This window comes from Sceloporus occidentalis, unplaced genomic scaffold (assembly GCF_023333645.1).
Source record: "Sceloporus occidentalis isolate IW3139 unplaced genomic scaffold, rSceOcc1.0.p SCAF_192, whole genome shotgun sequence".
Taxonomy (NCBI): domain Eukaryota; kingdom Metazoa; phylum Chordata; class Lepidosauria; order Squamata; family Phrynosomatidae; genus Sceloporus; species Sceloporus occidentalis.
This window is the reverse complement of record NW_028317172.1, coordinates 405,319-433,015: the sequence shown is the minus strand read 5'-3', so window position 1 is coordinate 433,015 and position 27,697 is coordinate 405,319. Positions and strand designations below refer to the sequence as shown.

Genomic DNA, 27,697 nt, shown 5'->3' with positions numbered 1-27,697 from the left:
GGCCGCGGTTATACCGGAATGTACCCCCTCTATACATCCGCTTAACGTCCCGTACTGTGGTCATAAGCAATTTAGTTCAGCGAGCTATTGTGTAGCACGATATTGTATACGCGATTGCGTGTCTTCTGTATGCCGTCGGACCCGTTGTACTTCGCTGCGGTATCTACCCGCGTTATATGCATGCATGTATGTATAAAATGTAAAGCAACACTTTTTTAGAGAAATGTTTACCGCTCCCTTGCTACACATGCTCTATAATCTATACGATCATGCCTAACCTATGTCATTGTATAGATGATCACATGTATTCCTTCCTGCATTAGCGGTCTATGACGGTACTGTGTGTAGCCAGCGAACTCCCCCCCCCCCCCCCCCCCTCAATTACCGGAGCTTTCTCTCCTAATTAGCGAGGTCAGCCAACTGCGATCTTCCAGATCACAACTCCCATCACCCTCGGCGGGGCCAGCAGCCCAGCCGACACCGGAGGATCGCAGTTGGTACGGCGGGGAAGATGCGTGCCGGGCAGTGCGAGGGGTTAATCGCGGCACTAATAGCTCCGCGTGCGCACGGCTGCCCTTGATCAGATATGGCCGCATTTATATTGCTGCATTACACGAGTCCCCGGGATCGGTGCCGGTGCCTGTGTGGTCGAGATAAGTGCTCGCGCTCACTGGGCTCCGTGCCAATGTAATGGGGGGGGGGGGGGATCGGAGCCGTGCAGTCCTGGCAGCGCCCCGCAAAGAGTTAATCAGCAGATGCCTGATAATAGTGGCAGTTAAGTGCAATATCCACCGACGTCTGTAATGCCGTGCAGGGAGGCGAGTGATTGCTGCACGGAGCCTACCTTACAATACAAATCACCCCCTCTCCTCCCTAGATTGTGCCAAGCAAATACCTCGGGCGCTCAGAGTGTTAATGAGATTAACTATTAAATTGTCTCTCCCCTGACCTATGAATGACCTCTGTCTATATGCTGTGCCCATTCAACCCCCCCCATCTCTCTCCCATTCTCCCCCCCATCATCTCTCCCATTTTCTCCCCCCCCATCTCTCTCTCCCTCTCCCCATCTCTCCTATTACTGGGAATCTCCCTGAGCGTTTAGCACAAGCCGATCTCACCCCCCACCTCCAGCCCAAAGCCTGCATTTATTATTAATTACCCCGGGGACACTGGCAGGGGGGGTGAGGCTGGGTAGCTGGCTCTGTTTACATGTCTCGCACAGACCCAGCTTTATATATATATATATATATATCTCTTTTTTTATTTTAACAGGGGACACATTTGAAGACAAAGGTTCATCTTAAGAAGGCGAAATGCTTTCTGCAACCCCACTGTATGGGAACGTACACAGCTGGATGAGCAATGAGAGGGTCCGCATGTGTGGCATCAGCGAAGACAGGTAATGGCCCTAATTAATATAAATTACAGCAACCGCTCAGCCTTCTTCATTAATCAGCATCCACGCTCCCCACACGCGGACTGTTACTCTCTGAACACTCCCAAATAGAACATTTCATTCTCTGCCGCGGCGCTCCAAAAAAAAAAAAAGTTTACGCTACGCAGCAATTTATTAAAGAAATAACGGCACGGTTTTCCCTTTACTTTTCAGTCTGTAGCTCTTTATATAGAATGTTTATGGAGTGTTGCTTTCTTTATTCTAAATATTTTACACTGGTATATCAGGGCATCCGAGGTTTATGGGTGTGAATAATATATCTCCTGTATTATAACGGTTATTATATAGTGAGGCCCAGGGGTAATGTTATTATATACGAGAAAAAGTAAAAAAAAAAAAAAAATTACCCGCAGGGTCACCCCCTCGACTGTTACGTGTGAGCAGGTACTCCGAGGGTTAATCTCTCAGTGATTTGATGCAACTTCCCGGTGGGTCTATCAGAGAAGATGTTAATCCCCCAGTAAAGTACATGATGAGGTGGCCGTGATGTAAATATTTACATCACAGTGTGTGTCCGAGGATGGCCCTAATGGCCCCTTCCACATTAAGTGCGGCCCCTGCAGGCTCTATGGGGTTTGCAAAGATCTAAAGAGTCCTCCTGAATGACCGAAATGTCTACTCTTACCAGGAAAATTCTAATTAACGATGGTGACCTTCAGAAAGCCCGACTCGAGCTGAGAGACGATCACCTTGGCCACAGCCTGGTAAGATATCTCCTCTTTTTTTCTTCCTCGCGTCACAACTCCTTAGCCAAGTGTTCTTTTATTCCCTTTGTCTCTGTATCAGAAAGATGTCCGTTTTGAAAGCCTTTTTGGCTTTCCTGCCATCAGGGCTCAAAGGGGTGGCCGACTCCACATATATATTATATTATATTATATATATATATATATATATATATATATATATATATATATATATATATATATATATATATATATATATTAGGGCTTCTCCCAAACGTGCCCTTCCACGGTTTTTCTTTCTTTTTTTGTGGATATGCCGTGACCTAAATTAAGAACGTCCGTATTATCTCTGCCATTGATGTAAAGACGCGGGCATTTCTGTAATATAGACGATAACGCAATCCATGTCTGGTTTTTCACCAGTGAATTACTGGTTTTAAATACAGCAGAGCGTGTATTGAAAGGGCTAGCGCTTGATTAATAGCTGATCCATAACTATTAATCAGCCCAAGGCCAAGGACTGGTTAAGGTCTCTACATCGGGGTGGGGGGGAGATGGGCACCAGATCTGCCATGAAATTCACCAGTGTTGCTCACGTTTACTTTCTTGTTCTATTTAAATCAGGATTTGGATTGCATGTGTAATGATGGATTAGTGATTTTTAAAGGCTCTTTTTTTTTTTACCTTTTTGTAGATTATAGAATCGCACAGTTTAGAGATCTTTCTATTACGTGCAAATGCCAGACAGTGGATCACGCGTTTATCAGCCATATACTTAATTGATTCTGCTTAGCTAAAGTGCAGTCTAGAGGTCCGTGTCCTCACGCCACACAATCTGTGTACAATAAAAGTAGGGAAAAACCATCAGGGCTTTTATTACCGGGTTGTACACATCCAGCTGCTAAGGAACCATTACACTCCTGATAATCTGCCAGCCCAGGCAGGAGGATCAAGGGAGTACTAATCACCCATACCTAGAGCGCTACGTATTAATCACCCCTCATCTGATCAAAGGTGAATTATATTGAACCATTAAGAGCAAATGAGGTCCTGTTCATCAGCCAAAGGGGAGACTGTAGCATGAAAGACACTTAGTTTTGTTATGTTTCCTTATTGTCAAACAGTTTAGTAGTTTTTGATCGTTTAACCCGTGTTCTTTATGATATGGGTCCAACATCCCTGCGTTCTCCACCAATTGGCTGAACTAATGACCCAACAATCAATTACATGCAGTATCATTGTTGGAATAGGTTTGTCCGTTTCTGCATGTCACTTATTTATTTTGTTATCCATAGGTGGACGCAGCTGCAGTGCATCGGATAGACGGCTTGGCCGCACTTACCATGGATCGAACAGGACTTATGCAGGAAGGACTGAGAGTTCCAGCTGGCATGGTCTATTCTAGTTTATGCGGCCTAGGTACAGACAAGGTTCGGGAACCTTCAAACACTATACCAGGACTGGGCTACGCTCCCGACAGGAATTCTGATATGCAGTTCAAACCAAATGCTGCGGACACAATGGAGAACTCCCAGATGTCTGGGAAACAGCCCAGTGGCTTTAACTCTTTGTACAAAACTTCACCAGGACTACAAAAGACCTCTGTCCCAACAAGCGAGGCACTCGTTATGGACAGAACAGCCAGTGACAAGCAAAATCCCCTAAGCGTTAGCGGTGCTAATTATTTGAGAATTCCATGGGTTCACCATTACATGGACGGCGTGTCACCAGCCATGTATCCATACATTGATTCACCAAATAAGTATTCGTTGAACATGTATAAGGCATTTCTACCTCAGCAGTCTGCATACAGTTTACCGCAACACCTGGCCTACTCTCCAGTGTGTCCAAACGGTGAACGATTTGTATACCTCCCACCTTCTCACTATGTTGCTCCTCACATTCCATCAAGCCTGGCACCACCCATGAGGATTCCTGCTCCAGCCCCAGCGATCCCTACTTCAGTCCATTGTATGGATAAGACTCTGCCCTGGAAAATGGGGGTAAATCCTGTTACCTCTGTCGATTCTCACGCATACACGCATCTCCAGAATAGCAAACAGCCTAGGGGGCCGTGCACAAAGTCAGTGGGAAGCAGTATCTCACCGGAAGGGTGTCTCCTGCTGTCACAGTCTCAGAGGCCATCCCCTAGACTTCATCATCCTGTCCAGCAAGTCGGAGACAGCTATTCGGATTTTCAAGCATCCTTTGTCAAAATGTCAACCCCACCAACATCCGTCTCTCACTCAAAACCTCATACGCATGTGAGCAGTGACATCACGTCGTTAAAGCTGCTGAACTCTAAAGTTCATAAAACTCATGATGTTGAAGGTGCTCAGATGCAAGCTTCCTCCACAAAAAAGAACAGAGACCGGAAGGAAAGCAAGTCTCCTAACTTGGCGGAAAAGCAAATGCCTTTGAAAGATGGTGGGGAAAAGCCTCTTGACTTGTCGTCCAAACTTGGTGAGGGTGAGATGCCCAAGCAAGAGCGTTTAGATGGTGTGTCAGCAATGCTGCTTTCGACTAGACCTGGGAATAATCTTCGTCTAACTAGCAGGGACATTCCAAATGAAGCCATTTCGACATCTACAAGTGGCAGTGCCATTTTCAGACCTGAAATCATAAGCACTGCTTCTTCATCTTGGGTAGTTCCTGGTATGAGCAGTAGTGAAGAAAACGGTGGAATGGTTACTTCGCTTAAAAATAAAGCTTTGGAAAAGGTAATGCCGCAGCAAAGGAGCTCATCCTGTCCTCGGATGGGGAGTTCCGAAGCTGTAGTTCCGAGCAATTCGGGAAATGTCTCCAGCGCAGGACGTCCAGCATCTGCGTCTCCTGCCCCAAATGCCAATGGGGAAATTAGGAGTCCCGCAGACAGCAACAAAACTATGATGCAGCAACCAGCTCAGCATGTGAGTACGCCTACTAAAAGTAGCAAGGTAGCCAAAGCCTCGCTCCCGGAATCCACCATAAAAGTGAGTGAGAGCAGCCTGCCTCTTGCTCCTATGTTCTTACCCCAGAGTGAGCCCTTTTGCTCTCCTCCCCTGGCATATCCAAACAGTTTTATCCCATACCAGGTTTCAGAGAGCCTGGCACTACAACACTTGCACATGCATAACAAAGCACCTGTCTATCCCCACCCGATGATGTTGCCCAACGGCAGTCTTTTTCCGGGGCCACTGGCACCCAAACCAGGGATCCCCTATAGCATACCAACCAACAGAGATTACATGACATATCAAGACACCATGGGTATGGTCCATCCCATCCTATTACCACCATCAACTTTAGAAATGAGCAAGGAAGATAAAGGTGAACGAAGATCTAGATCCCATGAAAAGCCTCGCTATGAAGATACTTTTGGCAGGAGCCGGTTATTGGATATATCTGATTCAAGCCCCAAAATGAATTTTGAGGTTCCTGTAGACAAAGCTTTGAAGTCCAGTCAGAGCACGGTATTGGCCAGCAAGCATGGTTCAAGGACTGATAAACTGTGCTCTGGTGTGGAAAAGGACACCAAATCTGACACTAATTTGATAATCAATGGTTTTGTTCCTGAGAAACCCATTCTGAATGATCTAACTGCGCAAAAACCGGAACAAGGATTACAACACAGGGATGTTACCCCTAGAGAGGAGCCTGTGCGAAAAAACGAAACTTTTCAAATTTCGAGACCCTCTCAGAATTCCCCTGTTTTTACTTACCGACAGCAGGAGATCCTGCCGGGAAACCAAAATGCAGAGTGTGCTGCGTCTGAACCTGGCCCGCTGTTCATGGTGCACGGTCAGAGAAACGAGTCCCCGTCTGGTTTCCTTACCAGGTCACAAGAAACTGCCCAGTCTTGTCAAATGACAAATGGCCAGCAGGAAACGGAGGAGGCTCTCGCCAGAGACGATAACGATGAATACGAGACAATTAACGGCAAACTTGTGAAAACTAGATCCTCCAAAATAACTAGGAGAATTGCCAATTCCGCCGGCTACGTGGGTGATCGTTTTAAATGTGTGACTACAGAACTGTACGCAGACTCTAGTCAACTCAGCCGGGAGCAAAGGGCTTTGCAGGTGAGTTATCTGCGGCATTTTATATTTTAATCTACATGAAAATTAAATGTCGATTAAGATGTAGGCGGGATTATGAAATCATGCATTAGTTTTTAGGTATCTATGACAGGAACGGTTCAGCATGGGTTCTTGGGAAACCTTCACAGTTGGTGGTCCCAAACTCTTGGGGTCTGGTGGAGAGACAGCAGCATCTTCTATTTTAATCCATAAGAGGAGGCCAGGATAGCTAAATGTCAGAAAATGGATAGACCGTGTGGGTTAAAGTGATTCTGCTGTCAAATTATCTGTAATAAGTGATTCTTAGTAGTAATTGAATCGGCAGAAGCATTCCGTTGGCTGCTATAGTGATAAGGGCACCAGAATCCTTTTTATAGATGCCATTTTAATTTTCCCATTGTGTATATATAAAACCAAATGCAATATGTAAAGTGGGATGGCCGACCACTAAAACAAATTCATCCCTAGAAATCAGGGCTAGATCTGAAAAGATCGGTAGGTATGCCTCGTTCAGTGCATGCATTTGTCTTCTTTAGTAAGTCCTCCCCGTCTGGCTAGACCTTTGGGCTCCAATTTAAAATCATTGACCATAAAGCAAGACTGTCCAATACCTGCCCTCCAGGGGTTTCAGCGTGGCAGATTTCTGGGTAATACGGAACATATTGCTCTGGGACATAAAGTTAATTACACGTTAATCAGAGCAATCCTAAAACTCTGGCCGGTTAACGGCTCTGCGAGGAATGAGTCTGAGAGCCCCACAAATATGCGCTAAAATCATGTGATTGTTAAAAATCACCGTATACTGTACCTTAACTGCTGTGAACACGCATGTTCGGGTATGGTTTTTCTTTTTTGTAAATAACATAAGACCCCTGGAGTATCGGATGTACACGTAGCACCAACATATGCCACGGCATTGTGTAGTGAAGCAGGAGTGATGTTCACTAGATCTCAAATGCATCGGGATACTGGAAACGATTATTTTTAACAATAGCTTTTATTTGTGCGCGTTTTAACTTGTTGCCTAAATACGGTCGGATGAAGAGTATGTATGTATTATGTTCTTATATGGTAATTTGTGTTTATTCTATAAAAATAAAAAAAATAAATGACTTGAGCCGCATAGTGTCACATTGATGATGATAAAAACCAAAACCAAAATGTATATGCTACCTTTTTAAAAATGGATGATTACCTAGATGATCAATTAAGTGCCCGTTTTAATTACTTAGATGGAAGGCTCACAAGAGGACAGTATTATAAGTCTACCTGCGGCTTACTGTGAGGTCAGTTCTTAACATTTTTACTACTTAGATCCTTGTGCACTTTTCGGTTCTCTTTTTGTTTACGGAATATCCGCGGGCCATGATTTATTTTGTCTTTGTTTTGTTTTTAAGGCGTATGCTTCCTTTACGTGATGTCTGCTTCGCATGTAACAGAGCCATATTTTTTTGCATTTAACGTACAGGTCCCTAACAGTAACTTCTTATAAAAGTGGAATGCTCGGAATGACGTTAAATGGCCATTAAAAAAATCATTCATTTCATCTTAACCGGGCTTTCTTTGCAAACTATTCATGTTTTAAGCTAATTTAGATAGTTTTTAGCATGTATTAAGACGCATTGTGCTGTATCATTCCATATGTGATTTGCGATAGCATGGGTATGTATGTTGTGGCCATTGAATTACAACTCCCATGACCCTCAGCTGTCTAGGTAAGGGTCATTAATGTTGTATTAGCTGGAGAGCACCCTAAGTTGGCCATATCGGCACCAGCTCAATGACCCTTCCCAAGCCAAGGCTGTTGGTGATCGTAGTTGTCTCAACCTGGCGCCCTATACAAGAAGTGTAACTTCTCATGTGAAAGCATATGTCGTATACAAAGTTATAGGAAAACTCAAATTTGTTTTTGTGTGTTCTTTTTCCCTCCCCGAATTCCATTTTGTTCTCAGCGTGCAATGATGCGCTTCTCTGAGCTGGAGATGAAAGAACGAGAGGACCACACACCCACCAAAGACATGGAGACGTGCAACTTCAATAAGACCGAGTGGGACGAGCTGAAGGCGTTCCCGGAAAGAAAGCCCTTAGCCGCCTCCTTCGGGGGCTCAGTTAACGGCCAATCGGAAGGTGAGGACGGCGGTGATGAGTGCTTTAATGCATTAAGCCTTTAGGAGACCACCAGAGTTACGACTTAATCTTCCGCTTAGCTCTGGATTCTGTTTCTGATTCGTTTTGCCGTGGCGGTTTCCAGGCACTCGTACAAAAAAAACCAGCGGTGGGATTCGGTGATCTGGAGATTTCGGCTTCCTGCCAAGATCTAAATGTCACTTTGTCTTGTGGTTTTCCTTGAAAACTCCAATAATATTCGCCCGAGTCCCCTCACAGTCTAGTCTAGTTGATTCTGGCTTGCAGTTTATTAAAGACTTCTAAAGATAACATTACTTAATTATCAAAATATATATTGTCCGGCAAACAAAATATCTAAACATGTCGGTGATCTTAGTTTCTAAGTGTTGGCTTTGCCCACTTTCAATAAACCCCCAAAGTCAATTAAGTATTCTGCTTACAGGTGATTTAATTTTTTTTGGGGGGGGGGGTTGTGAGTTGTAAAGCTTGTCAAGAAAAAAACCCCAAAATGTACATTTTACACGTAAGTGTTTTTTTTTAATCCTGTTTGGGAATTGGGCGGCCATTGTGAAAGCCAGAGCAAAACCATCCTGGTTGCCCGGGAGACTTGTAAATGTTGCCATGGCGATGCTTCTTCGGAGCCGTTTCTCGGTACAAGCCAGAGATTATGGGATGCATGTGCAGCGTGAGTCATATGATTGTTCCGAGATCAAATGAACGAATGATCTAAGCAACTAGCGTGCGGGCTTCGCATCTGCGGGAGTCACATGAGCACAGAGAGATGGCGGCTCCTGCGCGTGACTTTCCCGGCGACGCGGGGGGAAGCGACTTATCTTAATGTGTGTATCCGCTGTGACGGAGACCGCGTGCTGGTCGGAGGAGCGCGGGTCCCGCCAGCCGCTTAACTCGCTCGCTGCCTTCTTTGAAGCATTGGAGTGTCGCTGCGTTTCATTGGGCTTAATGGTTTAACCTTTTATGTACCAGACAGGGGTGCAATTCATTGCTCTTTCCCAGAATTCTGTAGCAATGAGTTGTTCGTAAATGAGGACACGAATACCACCCAGGCTTGCCAAACTTGCCTTTTTAACTCGTTTGGAGGCCAGCTTTCTGTGACCGCTTCACATTGAGGCTTTTTGACTCGTTAATCTGATGATTGGAATAGAAAGCTGCCTTATTGTGTTATATATTTTTTTACGAAATGCCGTCGTACTCATGCGGTGCTTTATAACGGCATTGCGTACAGTACCCCTCCTATCCTAATTGTGAGCCGTGAGCGGGAGAATTATATGTTTTATTCTTTTTCTCACTTCTGGTATATGGCAGTATCAAAAAACTTGGGACAGGCATCACTCTGAATGCATAATCTGCTTGGACGTATAGAAAAAAAATGATTTGCCTTTCACAGCAACAACCCAAAAATGACCCCCCCCCCCCCCATGTTACCTGTTTTAAAAGTGCTGTTGATTACTGGTGCTGTCCCTTTAAAATGCCCAAGTTATCTGCTATGAGTATATGTTGGCATACTGCCTACGTACTATAACATGTGATTGTTGTCTTCTCCAGGTGATCTGAGGACCACTGCTGCGGCCTTGGATGGGTCACCGTGTCTAGTGAAAGAAGCCGTGACTGATGACATTGGGACAGAGGGATATTTCCCCGGGCTGAAGAGGAAACACGCCTGTGAAACCCAAGGAGATGAAGTCAACCACAGCTCACTCTATGAAGACCACTCTCAAGAAGACCCAAAGACGAAAAGAAAAAGGACAGGTAAGCAAAGAATTCCAGTGACTAAATCCAGCATAACCAAGATGTCTGCGTTGGCGAAGATAAAAAATCCCCTTAAATTGTTGCGTTACCTGAAGCGATGATTTATTACCAGCCTTATCCCATTAAACCTCCCTATTTATGTTAAAGAGTGATAACATAGAATATTCTGTGAAATGTACTCCAAAGTCACGTAACCCGGCATGCATCGAAGAAGACTGAGAAAAGTTTTCTTTATCAGTTACCTGTACTCTTTCATGACCATTTATTTTGTTTCTGGATACAGTAATATATTGCGAGTTGTAATCTTGTATTCTTCTTAATCATTTTTTATTTTTTGTTTGATTTGCTAGTTTGTTGCCAGTTAGAATTCTCCCTGTTTACACTTCACCGGGGGAAGTTGCCATAATGGCGTCTGCCCTATGGAATATGTCTATGCTGATCATGTTATCACTATTATTATATGCTGTAGAAGCTTTTCTGTAGCGTATATACTCTTATAGTATACTTTTATATGTATTCACAGGGCTGACCTGTGTCTGTCAGCAGCCATCTGTTATTAATATTCGGTCCGCAATGCTCTTGGCTCTATGGCTAATCTCTTGGGGTATTTGATTGCACGGCCCAGAGGCTGGCCAGGTACACGCAGAACAGTTTGGTTCTGGAAATACTGTACAATATGACCTTTTAAAGAGAAGCGGACGAACACGGCTGCGTTTATCCTAGTGTCTGGGTATAAGCATGTGCTTTTGCATTTATTAGGATCAATGGTGAATTGTAGTTATTTTCCCATTAGATGACTGGGCTGAGAGGGAACAGACAGACTTTTCCACCAAAGGCCTTCAGGAGCCTCATTGTAATGAAGTCACCAACCTGAAGGTGTGCATTGAATTAACAGGACTCCATCCGAAAAAGCAGCGCCACCTGCAGCACCTCAGAGAGCTCGGCCAGCAAAGCCGGAGGGACCCCCTGGAGACCCCCGAGACTGACAAAAAGCCAATGTGCTGGGAGGAAGAGCAGCCAATCAAGGCAAAAAGCGAGAGCAAATACGCGGCTTTCACGGAATGCATCAAAAATAGCAGTCCTGAAGAAGGTACGATAATGTCTGCAGGGATCTCAGACTGATCTGATATCTATTTATTTATGCTTTTGGAAGTGATATAATTGCTGATTAATAATTGATGTGATGGGAATATCCACACTAGGAAGGATTATTCAGTGAGAATCCATATTCATTTCTGTTTTCCAGCTGTGCCGCATTTAACTTGCATCTTTTCCGTTCTCCTGTTTTCCCCCAATTCCCTCTCCTCCTATTCAGACGTCTCCTCGTCTCCGCACGCGAGAGGCTTTCCGTCCGGGTGCCCGAGCGGCAAACGGCAGAGCCAGCCAAGCTCCACCCCAGGCCCCAGGTTAGCAGCCAAGCAGCAGAAGATCAGAGAGGGCCGCAAGGCTTACGTCCAATGCACAGGCGACGAGGGGGCTCTCCAGGCCACGTCACTGCCGGAGGATTACAGCGAGTGCGAGAAGCCCTCTGGAAAACGTCAGTGCAAAACAAAGCACATGACTCCGCAGGAGAGGAGGAGGAAAAGGCTGTCGCTTGCCGGGGAGGATTACATGGATGTGGAAAGCCCGGATGACAAGGTATATCGATTAGTAAGGTCGTTTTTAGACCCTTTAATACCATCGCCGCTAACAGCTGGAGTGCCTGCTACATGTAGGCAGAGTAACAAAGGCTTAAGGGTTTGCAAAACCTAGATACAGATGCCTCCCGTTCCACAAAGATGTCTGTCTGTGAGGGTAATATTGCCTACCTGGCCACTCACAACAGCGCTGCGCTTTAGTGATATTCCAGCCTTTATTCCCGAGCGTTCGGAGACATTACGGTGTCTTGGAAACGCTGCATTCCCCGCACTTTTGTAAATGTGCATTCAAACAGATCCACGGTGCCGGGCGGCTGTTTGTTTATGTAACTGTTTGAATTCTGTGGCCGGTGAGGTCCGTAACGTATTACCCCCACACGTCAGACATCGTTTCACAAGCGAAAGGATTAATAGCTGGCTCTTCGCTAACTACATCACAGTGCAACTGGAAGGTCACCCTCGTATGGATTTCTAATATTTCCTGCCTCTCCGCAGACGTCTTCAAGCTATTCATTTTCTTCTATTGCATGATGTTTGCAGCGATGTACATCCATTTTACGTGCGTGGGGCTTTATTTCCTTCCCCTTTCTCATAATGTTTATTTACGGAGCGCACCTATATGCCGACGTTTCTTAACAAGCCTTGCGTTCCCCGTTCAACTGTGTAAGAATCCTTGATCGGAGGCAATACAAAATCTAATTTCCCCTTTTTTTATGGATAATGTGGACCCGCGTGTCGCACTGATTTCCAACCAAATATAGGATCTCTGCTCTCCAGTAAGTGCTAACCAGCTGCGCACCCAGTGGTGAAATGGTTAAAAACGTCTATGGAAAGTGCGTTTTTTCCCCCTAGGGTTGCCTTGGGCACCTGTTATTATAACCATTTCTTAACAGTTTCACCGCTGGCCTGCGTGTTTTAGAATGAATGCTGCTGCTGGCATGCTTGTTAGCGCACTGGGTTCCAAGGGTTAAACGTGGCCTGTTAGAGGTAGTATTGTATGCCTCCTCTGCTTGATAGAGAATGAAAGCGGCGAGATGGAACAGTGCGCACGATACCTTTTGTGCGGATCAGCATGTGGTTGGGATCAGACGCTTTCGAACCGCATGTGGTTCTTCATCATTTCCAAATGAAGAGCCCCGCGAGGTTTGAAAGCGCCTCGCAGAAAAGCGCATGCTTTGTGTGTTACGCTTCACTTTAAATCATCCCAATGATTGACAGGCCAGCGTGACGCACTCGAGGAGACCCGGCGAGCAGACCCCCGACGACTCCCCAATCAAAATGCAGGAGCAGACGTCTGTTTTGGCGCTGGCCTCCCCGATGCCCAACGCCCTGCAGGAGACCACGCCAAGCCGTCCTATGCCACCAGAAGCGCGCCGGCTGATTGTCAACAAGAATGCCGGGGAGACGCTCTTGCAGAGAGCAGCTCGTCTTGGCTACGAGGTGAGCTTCCCTTCTAATGCTAATTAAATCAGCGTCAAAATATCTAGGTGGTTATTATTTGCGTAAATCATATTAATCTGTGTAGCGCCCAAAGTACATTATTTTTTCATCTTTAACCCAAGACTGAACTTGAAGCTACGCAGTGGTTTTCACATCTGTAATTATCCTTTATGGGGGGGTTCTGGCATGGGTTGATGCTTCACCCCTCTGATTAGTAGCTGGGTATACGCTGCGTAAAATAAAGGGGACACGGGTATGGGGGGGGTATCTTGAGATGCCGCAGCCTTGAGGAAGCCGCCGGTAAGGGATGGTTTGTGTGATAAATTGCCTCTGCCCCCCCTCCTTCTGGCATAGTCTCACAGTTCCTCCATAGGATATCCTGTGTAACATAATATAGGAGACCATGTCATTGTGAAAGCTCCGCAGAGTTTCTGATGGCTGGCGGGTCAGAAAGATGATCTCTGTGCCATGCCGTTCCCTGCACCTGATCCTGACATGCGACACAAGGGTTTTCTTTTTTTTTTTTCCTCCCCTGGCTGGGACAAGCGTCTCATTAGCCTGTGGCGTCTCGCTTTTGGCGTAACGTGCGCAGGGCTGCCAAACGAAAGATTTCATGCTGTATCCTAGCTACTGATTCTGCACAGATTAGCGCGCGCTCCCCACTTACTTTAAACGCTCTTGAGCTCCGTGGCCCCCACCCCTCTTGCTGACTAATAACAAGTCGCAGCGGCAGGCAGTGAATCAACACGCGCGGCGTCTCTGAACGTTCTCCTTAACCTTTAAAGATCGGCAGAGCAGGTTTCCTGGATGCGAGCTTTTCTCAGAAATGGCAGCGCGTCTTCCGTGCAGGCTGGATATCGCTTTGCCTTGCATGCAAATCACCCGGCTCGGCTGCAGCTGCCTCTGACTCTATGTGCATATTTGCTGCCAGCCACTTTCCATAACTCGGCCGCGAACGATTCATGTCTATCTACAAACGCGCATGCGAAAGCCCTTCGCTCGCCTTCAGAAGGCAATGAGAATTTCAGTTGAAAGAGGAGTTTAAAGAAAAAAAAAAAGAAGAAAGGCGAAGAAAATGGAGGGAGCCATGGGCTTCGAATCATTATCTCTGCGCAAAAAAAAACCCAACTTGAAATGGCATTTTAGATGATGTGATCAGGAAATGTTGCAGTTCTCTTGTTAACCCTTTCACTTCACGGCATGCCATTCTGCAGTGTGTTTGGCTTTCTTAAAACAAGGTGACTGCACAAAGTGTGAAAACCATGTTAAAAAAAATAAATGTTAAAATAGCATTCTTCCGAATACGGTCAGCCGTGAACCAATCTTTCCATAGCAAATGTGCTAACATGGCTGGATTTCGCACATTTATTCTTCCGACTGGTAGCCCTGTCATAAGAGTCAAACTGCCGTGTATTGGGTATGGCCACATTCGCCCCCGACGAAGACCGGTTTACCTAAATTAGCCTAACTTGTATAGCGTGATTATATATCGGACACTCTTGTGGCGCCCAGAGGGTTAATCATTCATACAGCTGCCTCTCAGAGGGTTGTAGGAGCGCGGCTCGAGACTTTTCTACTTTCCTGTGTTCAAACGCCGCTGTCGCAATCTGTAACCCGTGGTAATGTTGCCACAGACCTCAGCTGGCACATTAAATCCGCCACGGTTGGTACGGGGCTTTCGAAGTCTGATGCTGTTTGATTTATTTATTCTATCCCTCCGTCATACGCGAAACATTCCAGCCACCGGTGTGTGTATATATATATATATATATATATATATATATATATATATATATATATATATATATATGGATTCCCCGCAATGTATTTGACAAGCTTTGTCTGCAGGCGTTTTATCAGACTGCACATTATCGTGTGCTCGAGTTCTGAAAGTAAGCATTTCCTGTAAATGAACCTCGTGAAGACGTTTCGCTTTATGACGTATGTCGTTTAATTACCCTGAAAGCGTTGCGTTGTTCGCATTTCTGGTTAAGCTCTTAGTCATATGGCGTCTCTCGATCTCTTGTCGTTCAGGAAGTGGTCCTTTACTGCTTGGAAAACAAGTCTTGCGACATCAACCACCGAGATAACGCGGGATACTGCGCGCTCCACGAGGCCTGTGCCAGAGGCTGGCTGAGCATTGTCCTGCATCTCTTGGAACATGGAGCAGACGTCAACTGCAGCGCGCAAGATGGAACCAGGTAAGCAATGACTCCATAGGTTGGTCTTAGGCTCCTATAGGCTGCCCAGATAATAAAAAAGCTACTTTTGGTGTGACCAACCCACAGCCACACACATGTATATCCTTGATTTCATATAAAGGTGTATATTTTAAAACCCGAGATCTTAACCTATTGCTTCTCTTTCCTCAGACCCATCCATGACGCTGTGGAGAATGACCACTTAGAAATCGTCCGCTTGCTGCTCTCCTATGGTGCTGACCCCACGCTGGCCACGTACTCTGGCCGAACAATTGCAAAAATGACCCACAGCGAGGCTATGGAGACCTTCCTGACTGGTGAGTTCTTATTCCCTGAAAGGAGGCTACAGGATTAAGAAAAATGTTTGCTTCGATACACAAACCACGTTGATAATTGGCAGTTTCCTTTACAGTATTTTAACTTTGGGTCTAGAATGAGACTGGCCTTAAATGCTATTTTCATTTTTAACAATTTTTTTTGTTGAAATAATGGTTTTCATTGACATGGCCATGGTGTACTCAGTGTTAATTCTGAAGTCTTGACTTTATTTTAAAAGGGACTTTACAATATTACCGGTAGTTGGATAAGCTGTGGTGGGGCTGTAGATCTGTTACTTTTGGGTAATCTGTAGGAGTCCTTATGCTATTCCTGGTGTCTTTTTAGACGGCCACAACCACCACGCCCAACAAAAAGAAGAGGAAAATTTGTTCTTTCAGCTTGCGCTGAATTCTAACTTCATATTGGCCCAGTGCCTCTGTGGCCCAGTGCCTGTACTTAATTGCACCATTAACCTAAACATAAGGCCACTTCTCTGATCAAAAACACTGTTTGCCTTGGTGATACCTAGAAGAAAGAAATCTGGACATTAATGCCCCTTTAAAAGATAAACCACTGACTTGATTCCGCTAACGGAATAATAAGTGACTCGTTAATTGTCACATCATTCACTGTGCCTTTGATAGATTGCATCCTCTGGTACAAGCCAAATATATTGGTCTCTGGGGGGAGCAAAGCAAAGAAATGTCGTACCTGTTCCCTAAATATCGAAATATTTGCCATTAGCCCAAACTGATGTTTGCAGGAAATCGCATTTCTGTTTGCTGTTCATAAAAAAACTAGGGGTTCAATTTACATCTGAAATTTAGCATCTAAAATTCCTTGGGTAATATGGGATCGTTCCACGCTCAGCATTAAACATTCAGGATTTTAAAGAAGCGTCCACGCGCTATCATATCTCATCAGCTTGCTATGAATATTCTCCGCGGTTTTTTTTCCCCCAGCAGACAGGCGGGTAAATGCTTTTTATGGTTGCTTTTTCCCAAGTCTGAAAAGACTTGAAACAACCAGCCTTATCAAGGGCATTTTCCGATTTATAAGACAGCAGGAGACAGTTGCTGGCAGCCTCGCTGTGTAAATGCGACTTTTTTTTCCCCTTTCTTTTTTTTTTTCCCTACCGCGCTAAAGACAGCTAAATTAGCCAGCGAGAGCGTGTGATCTTAGCTGCAGCATAATGAGAAATCCCAGCGACTAGATTGAAACCTGGTTTAACCCGCAGGTTTAATAGCTCCTGAGCTGCCATGTGATGTCTGGGCTGCCCCTGCTGTCAAGAGCCTACTTGTTTAGACTGTGAAGCGCTCGAAATTCGCTGATTAGCGAATGCCTTATTTAACATCGAAAGCTCCACCAAGTTCCAAAACAAATGCCAGCGTAACCAAACAGGACTCCGACAGCAGATATCAGAACAATTATTATTTCTACCGTGTAAAGTCTTTGTGGATAGGAGGGCTCAGGTTGTCACCTTTTTACCAAAGGAATACAATTTGGCCTTTGAAGATTCTGTTTGAATTAGTACAGCTGGCCATGAGCGGTGATCTGGCTACTGCACCTCTTCCCGAGTTTTGTCTAAAGGCTGTCTTGTACGGCAGGCAATTACTTTCAAGGGATCCATGAATAAAGTGGATATAGAGGCAAAAGGTGATCATTGTTGACCTTGTTTGCATGCGCCTACCCAGAATCCCCTGTGGTTGTGGCAACACCATGAGATTTCTGAGGGAAAACGAGCCTTCTGGCTTGTCTGGTGTCTGTAGATGAGTGTTTAATAATGCTTCCACTACCTACTTTGGAAACGTAAAAGCAACATACTTGGAATTAATACTCTAGTGCCATGAAAGGGCATTGACCACCCTTTGGGTCCATCGGAGACTTGATTACAATATGCAGTTATGACTGTACATCACAGTTGTCCATATACTATCATGGTATCCAATCTACATAAGAACTGGTGTTTCCCTTGATATCATCGCCATGGAAACTTGCCTCAAATGGTAGCCTTTACTACCTCCACTGGATGCTAGTTTATCTCTGGAAAGCTTGGCCATGAACACATCACTTCCATGACAAGCACTGTCTTAGCAGCTTATTAGAAGGAAAGAGCCGCTAGCCGTCCGACAATCCCCTTTGTACAGATCAATAAGAAACATTTCGTTGTGCATTGTTTTCAGCCATGAAAGCACCGCGTTGAGAAGGATTTTGTGCAAATACAAAAGTGAAATACCCAATTACATCCGCTCTTCTCCGGCGGTGCATGTTCTAGCTGTACGCAGCATTTAAGAGCGTGGGGGAGGGTGGCGAGCGCCGTTCTGTGATTCTAATGACGACTGCCACATCCGGCCGTCTGCGGCTCTGATCTGATTTTTGTTTTCCTTCGTTTTTCTGTAGAGTATTTAACTGACCTGCAAGGACGGAGCTGGGATGATCCTGGATCGTCTTGGGAATTCTATGGCAGTTCTGTCTGTGGTAAGCATATTTTAACCCAAGTACGCAAGCACGAGAAGCCTTCCTTTTGTGCTAATTATGTTTATTGCATCGGTCTGCCGATTAAACAACGATATTGTCACATATAGTGGGAGTATATATATATATATATATATATATATATATATATATATATATGTATGTGTGTGTGTTTATGATTTTAAAGTGGTCATAGTTGTGCAACCAACACACTGTTACTGATGACTACTTCACCTTGAGCTTGAATTGTTTTTCAGTGAATGATACATATATGTTAATGCAAGTTTTTTTTGCCTGTAGATTCCAAGGATGAAAGTGGATTCGATATACTGGCTAACCCTCCTGGTCCCGAAGATGAAGAAGACGGCTACGTGGATGTCTTTGAGTTTGAGTTCTCAGACAGCCCTCTCTTGCCGTGCTACAACATTCAGGTGTCGCTCTCAAAAGGGTAAGTGGATTTCTAAAAGCTGCAACATCAACACAGCTTTGTATATGTGTGTGTGTGTGTGTGTGTATATATATATATATATATATATATATATATATATATATATATATATATATATATATATATATATATATATATAATTTCTAGTTAAAATATGAATGTGTACATTTGATTGAAATATCACGCCCCCTTAAATTTAATAGTTTCCCGGTTATTTTAGCATGGCTCACATACACGCATATCTCCACTTGCTAGAGCATAAGGTGGTGTTGGGTGACCTTTGCTTTATGGTCATTGTTTTCCTACTTCCCTGTATTCCTGGTATCGGGCACCACTTGACGTAATTGAGAGCGGAAGTGACTGGAGCGTAGAGACATTGAAAATCAATGCATGCTTGCTAATATAAAATGTATATTTTGAATACAATTCTGAAAGGGACCTGCTTTGTTGCAAGCATAAAGGGCTAGCTTATTCGTAACCTTCATTTATGCAGACGACGTGTTTTGAAAAATCAACCCTAATTGGAGCCTGAATGTAGTGTCTGCATAGGAAGGCCTTGGCAAAGCTATCGCTATGGCAACATGCCAGAAGATTTTCCCATTGCGTGCGCAAGGCTTGTCCGTGCTACAGGCCGGAAGCGCAGGCAGGCAATGGGGAAATAGATGTTTCCATTGAAAGGGTCCTGCGACTTGGGTGACTGGCCACTCTGCCTTTGGCCCTTATGTCGAGTTACAGATTCCCTCTTGAGAGTCGCAGCACTTGTTTTGTGTCGGGTTTCCAAATAGAAAAAAAGTAAAGACTTAGCTAATTTAATTAGCATTCTTAAACAAATCTAACCATGCCACGAGTGTTCTTTTGTTAGGAAATTCATTCCTAATTAAGTTTCTAAAGAGTCTGAATGTGGCAGAAATAACCTTAAACCTTTGCCCACCTGACACTCCCAAACCCCCCCATCATCTTGTCTTTGTTATTGGCTTCTTACCAATGCTTTTGAGCACAGTGATGAGATTACATTTATTTTATGTGGACCCACCATGGAACATGGTATATTTGTCAGAGTTGAGACAAGCACTGTATATACTGTACACTTTTATACAAGCCATTTAAGACAATAATTGCATTGGTTTACTTTACTTTTGGTTCTAATGGCATGTTGTGTTGGCTAATCCAGGTTTAAAAGGCTGATCAGCCATTAGGAAACCATTTTGCAATTATTTTACCAATTATTCCTTATAATCAGACGGCCTATCATTGGCACACTAATTGGAGAATGTCTTTGTTTTAAGTATACTTTAGGCATATATTTCTTTAATCTTTTTAATCCCAATTGTAATTTATTATTTTTATTTCGCACACAGGCCCAGAAACTGGTTATTACTTTCGGACGTGACAAAGAAGTTGAAGATGTCGTCGCAAGAGTTTAGTTGCAAGCATCCTCACCTTGAAATCGTCAGTATTAGTGAAGCTGAATTCTATAAACAAGTATCATTAAGTCAGCTCTTTTCTTCTCCTGATGATCTTGAAGGATTCAATCCAGACAGCAAGGAAATGTTTGAACTGATTGAATTTACGAGTGAACTTCAAACAATGCTTGGCTCCTCCGTAGAATGGCTGGAACCAGACGATGAAAATTGTTGCACCAGCTGTTAAAGAGACAGAGACCCTCTTATGTATATTTTGATCCTTAACTTGTGAATATGTTAAAAAGAAAGAACACTATTATATGTTGCGGTGTAAAAACAAACGATATATCCTTTAAATGCGCCTTTTTTTTTTTCTTTCTAACTAGATTTATATTATAAACTTGATAATATAAAACTTTCGGTGCACATTTGCTTTGGGAGGAAGATTTTGATTTTACCAGTAACACTTTATTATGTATATTTTTTTTTATAGAAATATATATATATATATATACATTGACTTTTTTACAAAGCACTGAATGCACGAGAGATACTTTATAATTTTTATTGTATTCAAAGTCATGTGAAACAAAGAAAGGCACTTCATAAAATTTTTTATGTTTACAAAATTACCCATTTTGGGTAAGTAATATTGGATATAATCCAGATTTTTGTAATATAAAATGATGGATGTGTGTGAAATATATATATATATTTATATATATTATAAATATATATGTAAAAAAAAACAAACAGTGAGCATAGAAGTGTTTTGAATTTTTGTATTTAAGTTTTGGAATTTAATTTTCACACTTCAAATTGCATGTATAGTTTGAGTGGGTGTGTGTATATATGAGTGTAAAATATATATACACACACACTTGCTATACATATCTATATCTAGATACATACCTTAAAACATTCTATGCGATAATTTAAAAATAGACTTCCAACTATTTTTTTTTTTTCTTGTAAAATATTGTCTGTAAAATAATGTTGAGATTGGGTAAACTGTATAGAAACTAAAGTTAATTTCCTGAAATGTGTGTGCAATGTTTTGAGATCTGTGTTTAAACTTTGTAAGTAAACGACCTGCCTTTGTATTTATATTTTCCAAGACTTTTTTTCTTAAAAAGGCAATAAAACTATTCGGTAAATGGAATGCGTCTATTTCTGGACCCCCCCCCCCCCCACCATTTCTATTAAAATGACCGTATATTGTCCAAGACAGCCTCGCTGAGAAGAATGCATCTCGAAGTATTTTGTGTACTGTGATATGCCTTCTTAAACCATTAAAGAGAAAACTTTCTTTAGTGAAAATCTGCAGCTCCCGTCATCCATTCTCCGAAGAGTCTCAATCAGCAGCCAATCGCTTGCAGAAAAGCACTCCTATTGAAATCAGTGGGAGTGCTTTCTGCTTATGGGATGGTCTCGATAGGACACCGTTGATCGCTGGAGCAGATATTCTAGAAGTATGTCACACGTTAGGAGCTGTGCTAAGCCATACATTGGAGGGGCAAATGCATATGGTTTGGAAGGGGATACAATTATGAAATAAAGGTACCCTTCAGGTATATGCAATAAAGTGCATTTGATGGCTGGAGTGTCCGTTCACGCAACGTCTTAATACAATTCGATTTTACTAAATAAACATCCAGAAAACTGGTCAGTTTTAGGAAGCAGATGGTTCCAACAATGTCGTAGTTGCTGCTTGTCATTTAAAGTATATGTAACAAATGTATGCAGACAAACTCATTGTAGTCAGAGCGTCTATACAACCTTTTAATGTAGGTCCATAATATGGATATGTTTGTGTGCATTATAGAATATTGCCTGGGGAATATTATATAATATGCATTCTTGTTCTTCCTATATTGCATTCCTGTATGGGGAAAGAGTAATGTACTTTAGAAGAAGCTGTATCTCCAGAGCTGCACTCAACACTCTAGTCTGGTTTTTGCACCACTTTTGGCTGGCTTCCTTTAGCTGCTTTCCAGAGGAGGCCAGTAGGGGCATGGAAGAGGGGGAAAGGGTGTTTGGGGATGGATTCAGTGGTGAAGAAAGAAGTTAGGAGTGGAGGAGGCTAGGGGCAGGGAAGTCTAGACAGCAGGCAGAGTGGTTGCTGCAAATGCAGGGGTATAGGCAGGGTGGGGGGCCTTGACTTCCCAGCAAGCCAATGTAGCCTTGCCAGGCAGGGGAGGGCTCCAGGTTTACTGTTCTTGGCATTAGCTGTAGGTCCAGCTGATGTTCTGGTCAGCACTTTTTTCATACAGGAATGCAATGCAGGAAAAACAAAAATGCATGTTCTGTGCCTTAAACCTAGCTTGTTTTACAAATATCACCAACCGCGTGAATCAGTAGGAAAAATCCTTTGAGAACAGTGAAGTAGGGCCGGACTGGGATGACTAGGCTACCAAATGAAACGTGTAATCGTTGGCTGGATAAACACAGCCACATGTTACATTTTTATACTGACATAACGCATGGACACTTATCCGGCCAAAGTTGTAGACTACACAACTTGATGTGCCACTGAAAGTTTATAGCCCTACTTGCCATTAGCCCACTGTACATCTGCCTTGGAGGGAAGTTTCCCTGCCTTGATGTCGATGCACCCACCACCTAGCATGCATTACTGCCCCTAAGATGAGGAATCCCTGAATGGCCATGTTTGATGCCACATTGGTCCAAATAGACTCTGAACAAATGGAATCTGCTTCATAATGCACTTTGCTCTGGTGACCTTATTGATGACAATACGGGACCACAAATCCATATTCACGCCACCCAGTTCCATCACAAACATGATAACATCTAGGTAAAGCCAGTGTGTATTTCAGTTGTAAGGGGTCAAGCTGTCCCCCTTGTCCCAGAGAGTAGGAAGACAAAGTGAGGCATTGAATTTCCCACAGAGCCATGTGCACAGCTGCACACGAAAACATTTTTTATGTTCTTTTCCCCTCAATGGCAAGGTATTTGAGGCTCTATATTTAATTTTTTTGTTTCACTTTCTTTATTCTGCCTTCCTACTTTTTCGGGGCTGCTCCATTTCTGCCAAACCACAATGCTGCAAGGGGGTTGGGACAGAAGACAGGTCCCAGTGCCAGAAGAGCGTGGTCTCTGTCTTCCTGCAGTTGATCTTTGTGGTTGAAGGTTTACTTAAGTTCTCACACATCTGCATGAGTGCTCTCACCGACTTAATCAGACTATTATACACTTGTCATATATTAAATCACAGCATGCACAGTCCACGTGAGGTGAAACACTATTTCCATAAGGATGTAATTTTCAATATGGCGACTAAAGGCAGTTTGGGAATTAGAAAGGTAAAAGTTTGGGAATTAGAAAGGTAAAAGTGGGGGATGATGTGATGCCAGAGTGATCTGAATAATGTAAAAAGTACACGAATGATAATGTTTGCCTGTAAAATGATGCTAAACCCTAGATACCTAAAATACTGTTTACAGTAATTTGTTGGTATTTATTCTGAGATATACAAATAAAAAGAATTCTGATGGATGCTTCTGCCCTAAAATTGTACATCTAATTAGATAAATTATAACCCAACAATTATCTTGCATTCCATCTAACCTCATGAACAAAGCTAAATACCGGTAATTGTGTTGAAATGTTTGACATATACATTTTACTTAGGGATGCCATGGGCATCTGTTGTAAGGGAAAGTGCAAGAAACTATGTTAATTTTTGGGTACCCCCTGAATTTTGCCTTGAGGCTCCAGAAATAAAAGCCAATAAGTAGTCCATTGGGTCTGTTTAACCTCTGGGCAGAGGAGCTGCACCTGAAACTGTGTACTCTCCACCCTTTAGGGGCTAGCAATATAGTTACATGGGGATAGCACCGCTTTCTTTACCTATAAGGAGCGTAAGGGATGAGGATCGTACCCAGGGTGGGCCACCATGAACTCTCCCTCTTCTGGAGGAGTGACTGCCTTTGGACGTGGAGCTAGCTTTGTGTGGGGCATGAGACAGTAGGAGGGGAAGAAGTGGCCAAATATCCCTTCCCTGCCCCTAGAAAGATGAAAGTAACCCCTCAGAATTTCCCGATATGGTGAGGAGTCTTTGGATCTGTCATGGAGGCTCCATGTAGGTCACCTGATTGCCGGGCCTCTGGCTTAGCTTTTTGATATATTAATTTATTAGGAGCGGGGGTTTATTCTGCCTGCTTATAGCTAGCTGCATCCATTGGCTACCTCCATGTCAGACACCTTTCTAACCCTCTTATTAGAACCTATTGTCATCATGGACTACTATTGCACCCGAAATAGGTATTTCACCTTAGCCAATGTTGGCCAAACCAAATAATTAATTCTGAAATGTACTCTCCTCTTTATAAGAAGGTATAACACTACAATACAAGAAAACTCCTGGGAAAACCTAATTGTTACTCGAATACATTTTTTACACTGTCAGTACTTTGGGGCGCTCCCAGGTATAATTGAACCACTAACGAGATTGAGGTTAGACTTCTACTTTCACTTCAACCTGTGTTGCTAGGAAACAGGATGTTATGGCAGCTTTTGAAAAGGAGAGGCCTGCCCCTGAAACAGCAGTAGAAGGGCCCCCAAATTACACAAGCAGCGGCAGAGTCCGTAAGTGTAGGAACGGGGATGTTTTATTCAGCTGAAAGATTCATTTGTGTCTCTGCGGTTACAGAATATTAAGTCTACTCTTAATGTGCATAAACCCAGAAAATTCCAGGCATGCTTACCATGTTTAATAACCATTGTCTAGTAACAAGTAAGTAATATGCATATTATTACTGTATAGAAGAATATATATATGTATATAAACATATATATATATATATATATATATATATATATATATATATATATATATATATATATATATATATAAATAAAAGAGTACATGACTGTGAGTCAAGCTGGCTGCAGCAGCCCTTCTTCTTCCTCTTCCTCTTCTCCTTTAAGATGGGGGCTTCCCTTATGCTACAGATGAGCATACCTGGGAACTTCCAGGGTCCAGCTTCTAGGAGCTCTCCCTCTTTGGCTAGCCCAATGGCGTTGGTGGATGGGGGCTGACATCACCTGGAGAAGTGGAGCTGAATACACAAAACTGCATGCTGTCAGAGTATAAAGACGAAATGTGGGGAGTCTTTTCATTCCTAGTCTGGCCCATAGTCCAGGAATAAAGATTTACAATATGGTATAGGCCAGGTATGATCATAATTCATACAGAGCAATTGCTCTCTGAAGTGTAACTGCTTCAGGGCTGGACTTGGGAGGATTAAGTGGCCCCAACATTTTAAGGCCTGTGCCCGTCAACACTGCAGCACCTGATATGCTGCTGAAATGGAAGCTTGGGTGAATACAAAGCGATGTTGGTCAGCATCGGACATTTTCCCTGATGTACCAGATTGCCAGTTCGGGTCTGACTGCTTGGTTACCTTCTTTGCCAAGACAGCATTAAAGAATAAATGAAAGAAATCTGAACAAGTTTTGTACCTTACACGCATCCATAAGTTCACTGAACAGGGTATATACTTTTTAGTTTGAATAGCGGGGGTCACAACATTAAAAAAGGGGATGAGTTAGCAAGATGAGCTATGAAGGTTTATATATATATATATATACTGTATATATATATATATATATATATATATATATATATACCTACCTACCTACCTACCGTATATGATAACCATACATCCTGAACTTATATGCACACCACATAAGGTGGGTAAAATGCTAGAAAACATGGTGACATGGGCCGAATGGTTACAGATAAAGATAAAGTGGTATTTTATTCAGTAAAATAAATTATTTCTTTCTAATTTTCTTTAACATTACACTCTCCTTGTATTTTGCTAAAATGTTCTTTATACACTCACTTCATTGTTTCTTTATTTATTACCATGCTTCATTACAACTTTTATGAAGTTTTAAGAGAGTTTATATTTGATAGTTAAAGCAAGTTTGCCAGATACCATTTACATGTTTTAGCTGCACCGTTTATCTTTAGTACACCTAAATCTCTTTTTGTGCCATGGGATTAATTCCCCATTTTTTATGATGTTGAGAGACTCACTCACTGGAGCAGGCTATTCTTTGATTTAAACAGAAGTCGGGGAAAAAAACCTTCAGATATTTTAGAAATCCCTATGCATCTAGAATATTAAAACATTTAATACATTTAGGGGAAAAAGAGAGGTGAATATTTAAACCAATGTTGTATGTTTTCTATACTGTAGCTTTCATATCATAGGTGTAAGACTTCCTAAAATATCTTGAAAGGTTGCTAGAATTTAAATTGATTATATATTTGATTCACATAGCGGGTATAAATATACCTTTTTTATACTTCAATCATTTGGGATATATTAAAATGTTTAATGAAGATACCGAGAGCTCCATTAAATGTCTCTGCTTCTCAAGTCTTAGCAAAGTTGGAACATTATCAGTAAGTTTGAAGGTGCCTAATAACTACTGTGATAAACCCTATAGCACGAGGGCCATACATGTCACAATTAGGGGTCTTAAGCACAGTCCTCTAGGGCAATCAGAGTCAGGAACACCAGCTTGTGGCAAAACAGTGCTTTATTTTTAACTGCTCAAACCCCAAAACCAAATCATCAAAAGAAAACCTAGCTCCCAATTGGAGCCCTCTCTAACTAAACTATGCTAGCCCAGACTGACCAGCCTAATCACCCACTAATTTGACCTCCCAGCCAGACCCAGCTAAGCCACCTCCCCCAGACAGCACACAAAAGGTCCAGGTAATTAATGCTTCACTTGGCTCAGGGATGGTCATCTTCAGGGCCTCTCCTTGCCCTGGGAGCGCAGGGAAACATCCTCTTCCCCCAACAGTCTCTCTGATTATAGGGCTCCCTCCTAGCCTCCTGGAAAAGCCGGCATGGATTTTCTACAGAATGGGGGAACGGAGCATTGGACCACCCTGCTCTCCAAATGCTCTAACCCAGGGACCCATATATATATATGATCTTTATAGCACCTGCACTAATCATCTCCCTGTGGTTAACAGACTGATACTACCTGTGTGACAGGTATCATTTTATGCCTTCTCATGACTTTAAAAATAAGGTTGAATATTAAACAAAACATGAACTGATGAATATTTCTATACTGATGTTCATTGATCATTATATTGTCATTGTTATATTGAAACCTTGGAACTCTCAGGATTTTGCCTGGAGAGTCTGGGTGAATCGCCACTTCTCCGGGTCTACGGGTCATCACAGAGAAACTCTGGGTCAGGGGGCGGTGTTGCGACACGCCCCTCTCCCCGTCCAATCCCCTCCAACCACGGCCAGTTTTTCTGCATATGCAACAACAGCAGGACCGCCCACCAACATCAGTGGGAGCTCCTACCCACATCCCAAAAATGGAGGGCTCTGGTTAGATGCAGAATGGATGTTTATGTTAGTATTAGTATGAACATAAAAACTCCCGATGAGGCTTTTTGTGTATTTTCTACAAATGAAAGGTAGTTCGGTAGACCCCCTAACATTATAGAGCCATTAAAGTGACACCAACTTTTTGATCCAACTATTTATGTGGGAACATGCTCTAGGTCTCACCCAGGATTAGTTCCTCCAGCACTCACCTTGAACAGGATCTCTTCCTCACACTGTGACCCTCAGTGGAGGAAATCCTGTGTTCGTTTCTATTGCTTAAAAAGAAC

General features: G+C 43.1%; 1 protein-coding gene across 1 annotated transcript; it reads left to right on the top strand.

Moving 5' to 3' along the window:
• The first annotated feature begins 1,313 nt into the window (after positions 1 to 1,313).
• On the top strand, positions 1,314 to 20,260 carry LOC149278367 (BCL-6 corepressor-like). Its single transcript, XM_089502073.1, has 14 exons — positions 1,314 to 1,399; positions 2,085 to 2,160; positions 3,435 to 6,200; positions 7,430 to 7,483; positions 8,150 to 8,324; positions 9,888 to 10,091; positions 10,885 to 11,181; positions 11,407 to 11,729; positions 12,947 to 13,168; positions 15,203 to 15,369; positions 15,541 to 15,686; positions 18,088 to 18,165; positions 18,463 to 18,610; positions 19,969 to 20,260. Exons 1-14 carry the CDS (start codon positions 1,314 to 1,316, stop codon positions 20,258 to 20,260), a joined length of 5,034 nt encoding a protein of 1,677 aa, XP_089358199.1.
• The last annotated feature ends 7,437 nt before the right edge of the window (positions 20,261 to 27,697 follow it).

Bases quoted from the DNA above. Each gene is read 5' to 3' on its own strand.
- LOC149278367 (XM_089502073.1), top strand. From the start codon at position 1,314: ATGCTTTCTGCAACCCCACTGTATGGGAACGTACACAGCTGGATGAGC. The intron at 2,161-3,434 runs GTAAGATATCTC...TGTTATCCATAG, and splicing joins ATCACCTTGGCCACAGCCTG to GTGGACGCAGCTGCAGTGCA. The intron at 8,325-9,887 runs GTGAGGACGGCG...TGTCTTCTCCAG, and splicing joins AGTTAACGGCCAATCGGAAG to GTGATCTGAGGACCACTGCT.